General features: G+C 43.7%; 1 protein-coding gene across 1 annotated transcript; it reads left to right on the top strand.

The window, feature by feature from the left end:
• Positions 1-4260: 4260 nt before the first annotated feature.
• On the top strand, positions 4261-12032 carry LOC108923640 (ladderlectin-like). The gene is made up of 6 exons (XM_018734535.2): positions 4261-4327; positions 4824-4930; positions 7534-7655; positions 8296-8430; positions 10239-10347; positions 11878-12032. The coding sequence occupies exons 2-6, from the start codon at positions 4834-4836 to the stop codon at positions 11946-11948; spliced, it is 534 nt and encodes a 177-aa protein (XP_018590051.2). The 5' UTR covers positions 4261-4327; positions 4824-4833; the 3' UTR covers positions 11949-12032.
• Positions 12033-15318: the final 3286 nt, after the last annotated feature.

Here is a 15318-nt window from a genome sequence, read left to right as displayed (position 1 = left end):
ATGCAAACATATTGTAAATAAGTGATATTTAACATGCGGGTCCAAAGCCTCGATTTACAGGTAGCTCTAATATTCTGGACTTGGTTCCATGTTTGAAAAACAACAGTAATTTTGCATGGTTGAACATTTTGTGAATCAGGAACTAGTTTTCCAGTATACAGCATACAGTCTTATAATGTAAAAGCTGTTCGAATGAAGATGACACAAAACACGGACGCAAATCAGAACTGGCCTTGGACGAGGACTTTGACAAGTACTGTACTTGGGTCTAGACAAGGCTTTGGACAGGGTACAAACCATGAAAGGCATTGATCAGTGCACAGGGGTGGATCCTCTGAGGTGCTGGGTTTGCTTCCATTGTCTGTGGCACTGTGCTACACAGGGGTCCTCTGTGAGTAATGACATTACTATTTATAAACAAGAAATGGGGTTTCTATCACAGCAGAATAAAAATGATTTGTTTTCATTATATTTACATTGGTGAACATTTTGTTGAAAAGCCCATGTTCAGGCGAATATTTACTCAGTAAAGTCATGCAGCTTCCTTTCTCAGACTTTATTTTTTTTTTTTTATTATCATCACACTTTACTATATCATTCCTATTTGGCCCATTTTAAATAAATAATGATATCCAGCATCATAGCAACTTAATATCTGCAACATCAGAGCTCTTGCTCTTGGAGAGCAAACATTTTGGTGTTGCAGAGAAGTTGCAATACCTAATCAAGGATTGCAAAATTTTGTGGAATGTTTCTTAATATTTTTCTTCGTTACTTAAGCTTTAACTTGTGGTAAATATCTTTTCTATCAGAAACGTTTGCAAATTTTATGCAGAGGAGGTCATTCCATGTAGTATGTGACTGAAGCTCTCAGATACATTTATTAAATGGCTACATTGTTTTAGAGCAATATTATCAACAGGAAAGGGATTCAGAACATGTTCTTTAAATGCATGCTGTGTAAGTGAACAGCGTGAATATATTCATTTTATTGTACACAGATTGCATGCAATTACAATGTTGCATTATATGCTAAGAATTAAAATTATAGTCGATGCTGTTCAGTGGCATTAAGCATGAACACCATACATTTTGAGGACACAGAAAAACAGTAGCAGGTCCAACAGAGGGGGCAGCAGGGCAATTTATTATCTATATATTTACATGTGTACACACACATATCGACTGAAACTGCTTATCCCAAGCAGGGTCGCAGCAAACAGGAATCTAACCTGGCAACACAGGGCACAAGGATGAAGGGGGAGAGAACACACCCAGGATGGGACACCAATTTGTCGCAAGGCACCCTAAGCAGGGTTCGAACCCCAGACCCACCACAGAGCAGACACAGGCCAAACCTGCTCTGCCGCTGTAGCACCACACCCCCCTCTTGTACATGTGTTATGAGTCAAAATCTATTAGTCTCCAGGAAGCTCTGAACACTGTAGAGCAAAGGCTTCCAGCAACTACAGAAATAAAACTAAAAAAAATAAAAAAACAATTTAAACATATCGCTATAAATCCCCATTCACAAAATTACAATTCTGTGACAAGCTGGCTGCCAAAGTTGAAGACTGATATTCTACAAAAATTCAGTGTCTGAAGTTACACTGTAGACCTTAAAGTAAAACAAACCAAATGCACACCTACATGCAGGAAAGGTGTCACTACTGAAGAAAACCCTTCCAAACATTTCTTTAGTACAAAGAATGCATATATATTTGTATAACACTTTAATATGTAGTATTTGGTTTTTTTCTGGGTGTATGTCACTTTGGAGACAGTTTTCCACATGGGTTTGGGAGACTGAATACATATTTAAAAAACGTGAAACTGGCTTTGATGCCTCTGTGTTTGTGAGCAATGGCTTTGGTCTTCATACTGTTGCAGTGTAACTTTCATCTTCTTTTCTTTTTACTTTTTTTTACTGTTCTTTTACTGTTACTGGGAAGTGCATGCTGCAGAGAGTTCCAGAACATGAAATGCCTAAGCAACTTGGTTATTTTCTGCAGACCAGGAATAGAGGTTAAAAGACCTTGACCAGCGTTTTTGTTAAGAACACACTGATGTGTAAGTTTAGGGCTGTATTAAAAGATGCAACGGACATACGGCAAACAGGCGCATGAACATGAGCACGACCGTATATCCTTCCAGCTGTGTGCATATATGTGTGATGGACAACGGCTGGTGAAATTCTCTAGAATAGTACTAAAACCTTTATTAACTGTACTGTGACTGATCACAGAGACTTCAAAGAACCTTGAATTGTCTGAAAAGGATGAATTCTAACACCACCCTACCCCACAGGTCAGACTTATTCAAGAAACGGTTGTAATATGCAGGGAAAGGTCACTTACTGCCATAAATTCCTGCAGGTCCTTCAAGGTTGCCATTGGTATTTTTGTCACGCCCCCCAAACCGACAACTGCACCTGTGGGTAATTAAGGTGAACGGGCATAAAAACAGCAACGAGGAAACACCTGATTGCGGACTCTGCTACTAGTCTGCTCCTTAAAGGAACAAAGCAATCGTGCTTGAGTCCCTTCCTGAGCGCAGCATGACAATTTTGGTAGCCTTCTTGATGAGCTCTCTCCTCACCTGGTCATGAACTTTGAACTTCCCAGGTAGCTCCATACTTCCTCAGCTTCTTACTGATGGCCTTAACAGTGCACCATGGTACATTGAACTCCTTCACATCACTCTCCTGATTTGTACCTTTCAACAATGAGATCCATTCATCTCTTTGTGGACCACGATTATTCTTGCACTGTTTGAAGACACCGTTGCACTAAGTTCTCTAAGCTGCAACCCTAGTGGCGGCAGTGGAGGTGCCTGGGATTTGCCAGCACAAGCGGACTGCGGACAGAGCACCAACAGGATTTGTCATCATCCCTCCGCTCTCGCTGGATAGAGAGGATGTGAGAACAGGTTGCCGACTACTGTTTCCTGCATTACGCGGAACAGTGACTCAGTACCGACAGAGTACTTTTCTCATGGTGGACAAGTAAGCGCCAACAAACGCGCCAAAGAGATGGTAGACTGAGTAATGAAAGAAAACCCCAGGTATAAAGTGTTCATTTTCTGTAGCTGACAGTACTGTAATATTTAAAGGTGTGAATTATTAGTTTGTATATGAAATGTTCTTAGGTTTTATATTTAACTTGGATGTTGTGATATTCTGTGTGTTTGTAATGTTTTTTTGGGAAAGAAAAAATGGCTGTGGTTGCTAAGTGTGATGCATGGGAGGTCTAATCTCATGACATAACGGTATAGCTTTGCACTGTGCTAACTGGGCCTCTCCTCACCCTAGGAAGAGTCATATACCTCAGATTGGAAAGCAACACTAGAGACTTCCCAAAGTTATGTTGTCGTAGACACCGCCAATTCACCTCCCATGCTAATACTAAAAAACCAGAATTGAGTGGGCGGGCTACATATTTTCAATTATTCTTCCTTCTGTTTTTCACTACATTATTGTTTGTTTCAAGATCTTAATAAAGGTGAAAATGAGTCTGGCATCACTTGACTTGAGTTCAGTCATTACATCATCAAAACCTGAAATTTCAGTAGGGATGTGTAGACTTTTAATGTCCATCCAGTATATTTGTATAATCTCTCTAATGTGTGCTGAATCTGTCCTTGGTTACATGGCTCACGATGGGCTTGTGGTGCAAAGGGTGCATCTCTGTCCCAAACAACTGGTACACACTGTAGTACAGTATAAAATACTTGTTGTGGTAAAATGACCTGGTAGGAAAGCTGCTCTTGTATTGACTAATAAACCCACTGTATGAAGAAAAGATATATATTCATATGCCATTTTACAAGAGCTCCATTACACAAGGACCAAACATACATTTCAACATAGGTGTAACATTGCAGAAACCAGGGGTAGAATGTAAACTGACACACACACACATACATACACACCGGCTGAAGCCGCTTGTCCTAAGTGGGGTTGCGGTGAGCTGGAGTCTAGCCAGGCAACACAGGGTGTAGGGGCTGGAGGGGGAGGGAACACGCCCTGGACAGGACGCAAGTCCAACCCAAGGCATCCCAAGTGGGACTTGAACCCCAAACCCAGGGGTGAACAGGACACAAGTAAACCCACTGCACCACCGCACCCCCCAAGAATGTAGACTGAATAATGATTTTCAATTTTTTTCTTTTTTTTGCAGTTTACTCTTTGTAACTGGTCAACGTGCAAACAGGAGGAACCTCCCATTTTAAAGTGTTTCCAGACAAAACCTATATAAAGTTTACAGGACAATCATACTGTGATAGAGAGTAAAGAACGAAATCATTTCAGTGTCACAGAAAGGATCTGGTGAGAATCTATTTCTCTTTACTCCTTTTCTCTACTGTTTTTGTTTTCTGTAACTCACATTGGTACAGCTTCTAAAACTCAGTTCTTAACTGTCTTTCCCATTGTATTTTTTTTTAAAAATAAATTTTCCTATATACCTCCAGCACTGATTCGAGAACTGTAAGTTTTATTAGTCAACAGACTCAGTGGAAGAGAAACATTTTGCAAAAATAAAACATTTCACTCGTTTATTGAGAATGAGGAATTAGCTGAACAAAGGGTGATCATTACAGTTTGATGTTAAATAGCGTTCATGTGAGTATGGAAGTGTCGAACTGTGAAACTGCTCTATTGTAGGAGCTCGAAGAGTTTAATGTTCACTGTTTAATGTATTTAATGAGGAACATTAGAAGAGAAAGAGCAAGTGGCTTCAACATTCCTTCAGTAAAACCCCACACAGTGAAGGAACTTCTCCTCTGGACTGACCAGTGGGTCCAACTGTTTCCTGTCCCTCCAGGAGCCGCATCATGGGGCCACTGAGCATCTCTGTGTTGCTCTTCACTGCTCTTGTTCTCAGTGGTGCTTTCGCTGCACCCAGAGCTCAGGAACAGCGTGAGAAATCAGGTGACAGATATTTCACTCCTTTTAAATATGGACAGAGATTCAGCAGTTCTGAGTGATGGTGGAGATCGTCCCACCATGACTAAGCCAGAGCTTCTGTCACCTGATCTGTTCCTTCATCTATCTATCTATCTATCTATCTATCTATCTATCTATATTCCACTCATGCTTAATGAACTATTGCCTGTTTGGTATGCAAACACCCGCCATAACCCTATGATTTTATGTGGCAGACTGTACTACCCTAAGAGTTTAAACCTAGTTGGCAGTAGTTTTGGAATGCTACCTAGGCAGTAAGTAATAGTTGTTGTTTTGGAGAAAAGTGCCTGCTAAATGAATAAGTGAAAATGACAATTAAGGCTAAACAGAAATGTTCATCAAGTGAGGAAGAGCAAAAGTGCTACAAATAAGACAAGTCTTATATTTGTATAATTTACAATAACTTCAGTTTGAAGGTGGTGGGGATTGTCGGTGTACACAATGTATTCATCTTCTTCATTTATGCATCAGTGTTTGTTCCTCATGGGGGTGCGGTGGTGCAGTGGGTTTGACCGGGTCCTTCTCTCCAGTGGGTCTGGGCTTCAAGTCCTGCTTGAGGTGCCTTGTGACGGATTGGCATCCTGTCCTGGGTGTGCCCCCCGACTCCAGCCCTGCGCCTTGCGTTGCCGGGTTAGACTCCGGTTCACCGCGACCCCACTTGGGACAAGCTGCTTCAGACAACGTGTGTGTGTGTGTGTTTGTTCCTCTGCATAAATTCCCTGAAATCACATTTTATTGCCGTTTTTACATGCTCTCAGTCTGCGACTCTTGTGCTGCTACATCCTTTACTGCTGGAGGTCAAACAGGTCCTCAGTGCAGTTTTTGCAGGTTTTACCCCTTTGCAATTGGTCAAAGTGCTAACAGGAGGAACCTCCCATTTTAAAGTGTTTCTGACATCTATCGGTCTAATTTTTTAAGGGCTGTATACAAGTGTCATTATTTTATACCTTTCTCATTTTTGCAAAGGTATCATTGAAAACTCGTTCACTGAAATAGCTAGTTGATCTATAATATAACTGGCTAAGTGCCATCCAGGAAAATTGAACTCACTGGGTTGTGAACACGGTGAGAACATGCAAATTCCACACACCCTGAGCTGGATTCAGATCTACTGCGTAAGAAGCTGCTCAAGAGTTGTGAGGCTCCAGTTTCACCTGCTGTGCCACTACCTTTATATACTATAAAGCTGTTCTTTAGCCAGAATTCAGTTGAAACTTATGTGCTTTTTATTATTCAACTGAGTACATAACGGATCATTTTAAATGTAATTCAATATCATGAACAATTTTCTGATATACTGTCTACCATTATGTGCCTATTGTGACATTACAGTACAGTCCTTTCATATAGTCATCAGTCTGAATATCTGATATTCATCCTTCTGTCATGTTGTAGTCGCCGCCGGACGGAATTGAGCCACAGACTCAACTGTGTGCTCGTCTTCAGTGGTACACAGACAAAAGCCAAAGTGAAAAGCAAATAGGGACAGGGACAGGAACAGGAACAGGGACAGAAACAAGAACAGGGACAGGGTCAGGGACTGGGACAGGGACAGAAACAGGGAGATGGAAAAGGGACAGGAGCAGGGACAGGAACAGGTACAGGAATAGAGACAAGGACAGGAACACGGACTAGAATAGGGACAAGGACAGGTCAATCGCACAGCAAACGGCACCAGAGGAAAACTGCAGAACTGTAGTGAAAAGAAACGTGAAGCACAGTCAAAGCCAGGAAACCAGGAAAGATCATCAAGAGGCACCGGGGAATCGCTGCGGTTGCTCTGAGGAGGTTCCGCGCCGACTGGAATCAAGCACGCCTTCTTATACCGTGCTGGTGGCCCCCTTGACTGGTTCCAGGTGTCGTCAATGACCCAGCGGTGAGGACGTGACACCTGCCATATGGGCAAAACATACAACAGCTCATTAAGAATGAGCTGAATATCTTTGGTGGGTGCAAAAACAACATGGTATGTCCCTCACCAGACATAACACCATTTGATGATGCTAACACTATTAGTACTGTATTTCACAGTTATATATTAGTATAACGCCATTTAATGTGGATGGGGGGGTGCGGTGGCGCAGCGGGTTTGACCGGCTCGCTAGCGGGTCTGGGGTTCAAGTCCCGCCTGGGGTGCCCTGTGATAGACTGGCATCCCTTCCTGGGTGTGTCCCCTCCCCCTCAAACCTTGTGCCCTGCATTGCTGGGTTAGGCTCCGGTTTGCTGCGACCCCACTTGGGACAAGTAGTTTCAGACTGTGTGTGTATTTGATGTGGTGTACTGCAGTACTCCGCTTGGTGCTACTTTCATGTTATTACACAGGTACAGAATGCGAGCAAATACCCATTAGTGGTTCAGTCCAAAATGATATTAATCCACTTCACATGCTATGTCACCTGTGTTTTGTCACTTTGTGATTTTATATGGCATATTGTAGAACCCTAAGAGTTCAGCCTCTAGCGGGCGCTAGTACTGCGTTATTAGGCACCCACGAGTTGTATCGCAACGCTAGCTTGCGTCCACTCGTGGTTCAATCCAAAATGATCCTAATCTTGTTGCATTTGCAGTGGTTTCCGAGAGAGCCGCGGAAAACACCTCTGCTACAGCAAGGTGTGATTCTGGATGGAGTTTGTTTAAATCACACTGCTTCCACTTCATCAGCCAAAGTGCATCATGGGTGGATGCGCAGGTAATACTGTTACAGCTCTAAACTCTTTCTCAGATCTTATTCCAGGTCCTATTTTTAAAATTGAATGATGCTCTTTCGTGGGGTGCGGTGGCGCAGTGGGTTGGGCCACAGTCCTGCTCTTCGGTGGGTCTGGGGTTTGAGTCCCGCTTGGGGTGCCTTGTGATGGACTGGTGTCCCGTCCTGGGTGTGTGTCCCCTCCCCCTCCGGCCTTATGCCCTGTGTTGCCGGGTAGGCTCCGGTTCCCCGTGACCCTGTATGGGACAAGTGTGTGTGATGCTCTTTTTAAAAATACTCTCACAAAGATGTTTTATTAGGGGGAATCCTCTTGTGTCGTTTGCTTGCTACTTGTTACTTGGTTTGTACTTGGTTCTACATCAGCTGAATAGTGAATTAAGCCTTACATGGAGCTTCATGTTAATATTTTTATTATTTTTAATGGTTTTTGGCAGCTGAACAAAACTCAGATACAGATCCTGTCATTCATTTAAAGCAGAACACGTTATCCGATTTCCATTTGTTCACCTAGGTTTCCTCCTACAGTCCAAAGAAGAGCAGTAAATGAAAGTATATTCTAGATCTAGTTTTTATTCTTGAAAATACTGGAAGTAAGTATATGCATTGTGTGATGCTTTTTACACAGGTTCATTGTATCACTTTGGGTGGGTCCCTGGTGTCGGTACACAGCCTGGAGGAATACCGCTTTGTGCAAAAACTCACCCGAGGGGCAGACAACACTCTTCCTAAGACCTGGATTGGAGGAATAGATGCTGTTGAGGTAAAAAGTTTCCCAATACATTAACTCTTAATTGCGGCGAGAATCATGCAGCTTCTACCAGAGTGAACGATAGTTATATACAGTTTTAAACAAGCACGTTCTTGTTTTGTTATTATGCCGCAACGATGACACCGGCTCACATAGGTGACAGCAACATAATAAATGGAACGGCCGCTTGTTGTAGAAAGCGATACGTTACAAGTTGCTAAAGCTGGTTCTACAAGCTGCTGAATGACCTGGTGCACATAGTTTTTCACACATGGTTTCTGCAATGTGGCTTATTTTTAGTTAATAGTCAAGGAAATGGTGGAGGACATGGTGGAATTTGTTATGCGTTGTTAGTCAGCTGAGGCTTAGCTTTACCTCATTTAGGATGTGATCAGAACCACATGATTTTTGGTTGCTGCTTCCATTTCTTCCCCCAGATCCACCAGCAAAGAGAGAGAGACATTTACATTTATTCATTTAGCTGACACTTTTCTCCAGAGCAGCTTACAATGTCAAGGTTACAATTATTTATCCATTTATACAGCTGAGTAATTCTACTGGAGCAATTCAGGGTAAGTACCTTGCTCAAGGGTACTACAACTGAGGCTCAAACCTGCACCCTTTGGGTCTAAAGGCAGTTGCTCTAATCACTACGTTACCAACTGTCCAGAGACAGGCAACCAACTAGAGACCCCGACCGACACGGACCCTGTTCCCGAGCCCAATCACGCCCGTACCCTCGATCCCGAGCCCCGGACGACGGAGCCGTCCCCGAAACGCTGCCCCGACCCATCTGTTCCCGGTTCCCCCATTCCCCCCCCTTGCCGCGCTCCTGTAAATAAACACCGGCGATAGCCGTGCACCTACCTGGGTCCGCCTCCATCTGTTGCAGTAGTTCATCCTGCAGGAATTGTCTGAGACAAGTGCTTCCTCTAGTGTTCTCAGGCAATCCCACCTTGTCTTGTGATTTCTCATCTCCTCCGAAGCAGAGATCCTGTGTTCAGTGCTGGAAATGTCATTTTCAAAGCCGTTCACAGAGTCAATGAAGTTGGTCACTTTTGTTACGGCTGCATCGGAAGAGCACCGTGTCTTTGGTGCGGCATCTACATCATCCAGCTTTCAAAGAAAGGCTTCCACGCCTCTTAACTTGGCTTCCATGTGCCTCATTTGGTCAGTTTGAGAGCATGCGCATGGCTCTCTTCACCATTTACTTCTCTAACCGTATCGCTCATCACTTTTATCCAAGCTGCCAAACCTCTGAAGATGGACAAGTATGTCTGGCAGCAGAACCGGGGGCCAAGCCCCCACCTCTTCTTCATCACAGGGGCCAAATGTGTCCATAACCCTTGACTGCATGGTCTGTGTTGGTTGGTCTTTTCTGAACAGGCTCCGCTATAAAGAAAAAAAGATAAACATGCAAATAAAAACATTCTGAAGGACAGACCAAAACAAACAAGTTTGCTATTATAAAAACATGTTTATCTTGCATATTTATTGTATATTTTACTTGCAACAATATTGTTTAATATCGTTTTTAATGTATAAAACACTTAAAATCTACTTAAGTCAATTAAGATTTTTAAAGTTCATGGTTATTTCACTAGGAGTATAATTGTGCAGCAAAGTGAAATGATATGACAGCAAATTTATTCAATCTTGACAAATTTCTCAACAGAAAGTTGATCTGATTTGTGCTTCGGTGTACAGACGACATTTCCCCTCCCCAAAGATGAGCAACAGCCTCATGTGTCATACAGCCAAATTCCGTCCTTTTGCTTTTCTCTCACACTATAAATTATTACCCTGTTTCTACACTATAGGAGGGAAAGTGGCTCTGGATTGATGGGACTCCATTTGACTTCACCAATTGGGCCCCAGACCGACCCGATAACAAAGGACCTGAACACTGTCTTGAAATGAACTTTGGAGGTAATTTTTATTGCGCTATTATTCTTCTGTGTTTCTCTGACTATATACTGTGCCTGTGTTATATTTTCTATGTATGTAATTTGTATTCGTTATTACCGATGTCAAAGTGTCCAAATGCAGTGGTTCAGAACCCATCCCAGAAGCACAGGCAGGGCACACCCTGGACAGAACACCAGTCCATTGCAGGGAAATCCTACACAGTCACTCACACAGTAAAGGAAATTTACTCACCAGTTCACATAAAACGCACATCTTCGGACTGTAGGAAGAAACTCCACGTACGCTGATAGGGGTTTGAACCCAAAGTGAACCCAGAGCCCATATAATGTTAGTCACCAGCGCTACCTGCTGTGCAACCATTGCACACTTATTAACTGTAAAGATGAAATACTTTTAATGGTGTAAATAAATGTAAATGTAAATAAAATCTTCAGTTTAGCACAAAATCGATAAGGCTAAGTAACTTTTTCCACTACATTTATTCATTTTAGTGATGCTTTTCTCCAAAGTAACTTACAGTGTTGAGCTACTTACAATTATTTATCCATTTATACAGCTCTGTAACTTTATTTTACTGGAAAAATATAGCATAAGTATGTTGCTCAATGTGGGCTATGGTAGCACAGCAGGTTTGGTCCATGCCTGCTCCCTGGGAGGTCCAGGATTCAAGTCCTGCTGGGGGTACCTTGTGATAAATCAGTGTCCTATCTTGGGTGTGCCCTCTCCTCCTCCAGCCTTATGCTGCCCAGTTAAGCTCTGGCTTATTGCAACAGGCAGTTTTAGATAATGTGTGTGATGTTGCACAAGGATACTAACACTGGAAATAACACTTAAACCGCTGAGCTTGGGATCCAAAGGCAGGAGCTCTAACCACTATACTACCCACTGTACCCATTCTGAATGAAAACTGAGCTGAACTTCCTTGAAAACATCAGTTTTGTCTCTTTAATGACTTCACCTGTACAGACGCCCTTTGTAGCCTCTCCCTGCGGTGCAGGGATGTGTTTTCGGTCCTCTGACAGCTTCACTGTCTTCACCTGGTTTAATTGAAGGATTAACAGGGATTAACAAATCTGTCAGATTTGACAAACAAATAACCAGTGGCACTGATTCAGTGGAAAGGTCTCAAAACGCTCTACATGTGATATTTATTATTCGGAGACATTCAAAATCAGCAGATTGATTCACCTCAGTCATTTTCAGAATGACAGATTATTTTCATTCCACAGAGGTGCAGTCAGCTGTGAACAAATCAAGAACTAGTAGCACTGAGTCAAGTGGAGAAGTGTCAGAACTTTTGTCCATCATGTTCACTTTATGAATTTTGTTGTTGAAAATCAGCAGATTCTGCCTCGTAATTTTCATAAAGTCGTTGCGATAATCTTTTCACAGAGCGGCTGTCTCCTGCTTTCTATTTATTCACTGCAATATACAGAGCCGATGTGTCCAACCCTTCGCACTCGATTCTATATTATTTGTTAAAATTGTGAAACAAGATCTCTCATTATGACTGAATTGTTTCTTTCACAGGGAGAAAACAGTGGAATGATTTACCCTGTTCAAAGACCAAACCATTTGTTTGTGCCAAACAGGCTTCATAACTTCTAGCAAGGCAAGAATTTCCTTTCAATATCAATGTTCTCAGCGCTTCGCTCAGATTGGATTAAATACCCCAGTAATGAACAATGCATAAATGTTAAATAAAGGCTTCAGCTGTGTCAGCATTAAGTTTGGAGTCCTTACTGTGTAGTCAAACACAACAGTGGTTTTAAAAATCTGAGAAGTGCAGTTGGCTGATATTGTGGTACTGCTTTACCACATAATTACTTAAATGTAAATGGTTATAGGCCAACCACAGGTGTCATCATACTTTTGCCATGAAAAAATAATTTTTCTCCAACAATGAATTTCAAATGAAAATTACCATCCATCCATCCATCCATCCATCCTGCTTGTCCTAGTAGGGTCACGATAGCAGCAGGGAGAGCAGAGAGGCCCAGCCGCCCCATCGCCTGCAACTTCCTTGAGCTCAGCATGGAGGATCCCCAGCTGTTCCCAGGCCAACTGTGAGATATAATCCCTCCAGTGGGTCCCGGGCTGACCTCAGGGCCTCGTCCCAGTTGGACGTGCCTGGTATACCTCAAAGGGAGGCGCCCAGGGGGCATCCTTACCAGATGCTCGAACCGCCTCAACTGGCTCCTCTCGGTGTGGAGGAGTAGCGGCTCTACTCTGAGTTCCTCCCAGATGTCCGAACTCCTCATCCTGTCACGGAGAGTGAGTCCCAACACCCTGCAGATAAAACTCATTTGGCCGCTTGTATCCGCAATCTTATTCTTTCGGTCATTACCCAAAGTTCATGACCATAGGTGAGGGTAGGGACGTATTTCGACCGGTAAATGGAGAGTTTCACCTTATGGCTCAGCTCCCCCTTCACCACTACAGTCCGGTACAGCGACCTCATTACTGCTGCCGCTGCTCCCAGTCTGCGGCCGATCTCACGCTCCCTTCTCCCCTCACTCGTGAACAAGACCCCAAGATACTTGAACTCCTCCACCTGGGGCAAATTCTCTCCCCTTACCTGGAGGGAGCATGCCATCCTTTCCATGAAAGAACCACGGATTCAGATCCTCATCCCAACTGCTTCACACTCAGCTGCAAACCGTTCCAGTGCGTGTTGGAGGCAACCATGTGACGGTGCCAAAACAACAACATCATCCACAAAAAGCAGAGACGTCACCTTCCGACTCCCACACAGAATGCCCTCCTGACCTCGACTGCACCTTGATATCCTGTCCATGACAACCACAAACAGGAGTGGAGACAAGGCACAACCTTGGCGGAGTCCAACACCCACATTGAATAGGCTTGACTTCATGCCGAGTATACGGACACAGCTTTCGCTGCGTATGTACAGAGATCGAATGGCCCACAGTAGTGGCCCCGGTACCCCATACTCCCTAAGCACCTCCCACAGAATTTCTCGGGGAACACGATCATAGGCCTTCTCCAAGTCCACAAAACACACGTAGACTGGATTAGAGAACTCCCATCCCCCTTCAATTATCTGTGAGAGAGTAAAAAGCTGGTCCACCGTTCCACGGCCAGGGTGGAATCCGTATTGTTCCTCTTCAATCCGAGGTTCAACTGTCGGCCGGAGCCTCCTTTCCAGCACCCTGGCAGAGGCTTTCCCAGGGAGGCTGAGAAGTGCAATACCCCAATAGTTGGCACATACTCTCTGGTCCCCTTTCTTAAAAATAGGGATCACCACCCCAGTTTGCCAATCCAAAGGACAAATTAAAATGACATTTTGTTCAAATGACGTGCCATATTTGTGAAATTGTGGCAGATGTGTGTCTCTTTGGAGAAAAGCACCTGCTGAGTGAATAGCCGTAAACGTAAACAGGATGGAGGGCAGCCGTCAGCCTGAAGGAGCTGGGACGTCGAGGCTTTGCAGGACACCTAGCCAGTGTGGACTGACAGCAGTTGGAGCGACAGGTACAGAGGGGACGGTCACTGCAGGCGCTGGCCAAGAAGGCAGAAAAGGGAAGCTTCCTGCTCTGCTTAAGAAGGAAGACAAAAGCTGGAGAGCTCAATGGGTATGAGGCCAGGACTTTGCAGTTAGCAGTGAAAGGAGACATTTGCTGGGGTCATGGAGAAAGAATCACATGTGGGAATGGTAGATCCTGAGGTCATTCACAGGGAAATGTCCCTGACACCACCCCACCACCAGGAGATGTTCTGGCATTACATTTATTTACTTATTTATCAGACGCTTTTGTCCAAAGCGACTTCCAATGACTCCAATGAATGGAGTGTTACCAGCCCACAGACCTTATTCACCACGGTGACTTACACTGCTAGATACACTACTTACACTGGGTCACTCGTCCATACATCAGTGGAACACACACACTCTCTGGAGGAACCTGAACAGCATGTCTTTGAACTGTGGGAGGAAACCAGAGCACCCAGAGGAAACCCACGCAGACATGGGAAGAATGTGCAAACTCCACACAGACTGCACAGGGATTGAACCCATGTTCTCTTGCTACTTCCTATGCCGCCGTGCTGCCCTTTACGAGTTAAAACGGGGTGAGCAGTGGCTCCTGGCCAATGACCCTGCAGCTGGGCTGAAGGTACTGGCACAGGCGCAACTGGCATTAATGCCCAGCTGGTAATACCTGTTGGTTGGAAAGCTGGAATGTCATTAAAAAGATGTCAGAATCCAGTTATTTCAGAGACCACTTGGAGCTTGAGGACAAGGTGGACACAGCTGCAGTGTTTATCACAGAGAGTGATCTTACACTCAAACTTTTGATGAACTACAATGAAGAGAAATCTAACCTTTCACTGAGGTCTTTAAAAAAGTAAAAGTTTGTTCTCAGAACACACAAGTCACAGTTACTGGCACCGTTGCATTCAGTACTCCGTACACCCTCCGTGTGCCATGGTAACAGCTCTGAGTCTTTTCTGTTGACCCCCCTGAGGTGGGAGAACACAAATAGGATTCTAAAGAGAGACCCAAACAGAAGAGTGTGACGATGATCAACGTGATGATAATAATACAAAATCTGAGCTTGCGAGCAATCGGACTTTGTAAGAAAAACAAACACACATCAGCGGACTGTAATTCAGCTGTAAGACACATTTTGCATTCTGTGGCTCAGTCCAAAGTAATCAGAGGTATAAGGAACTCAGTGTGGTTCAGTCAGAATGTCATGAGATCCACTGACTTGTACGTTCATCATAGAGCATGGAATAAATGTATCAGAAATGCCAGAAATCACTTCAAGTCAAGTCGAGCTTTATCGTCATTCCACTACATGTGTGGACATACAGTGGGACGAAATGCCGTGTCTCGCAGGACCACGGTGTTGCGTAAATAAGCATAAATATAAAGATACAACACTAGACATAAGTACAGTTTTTAGACCTACATAGCTAACTTACTAAATCACTAATCTAAATATA

Source organism: Scleropages formosus, chromosome 18 (genome assembly GCF_900964775.1).
Source record: "Scleropages formosus chromosome 18, fSclFor1.1, whole genome shotgun sequence".
Lineage (NCBI taxonomy): Eukaryota > Metazoa > Chordata > Actinopteri > Osteoglossiformes > Osteoglossidae > Scleropages > Scleropages formosus.
This window is presented reverse-complemented; position numbering and strand designations above follow the sequence as displayed.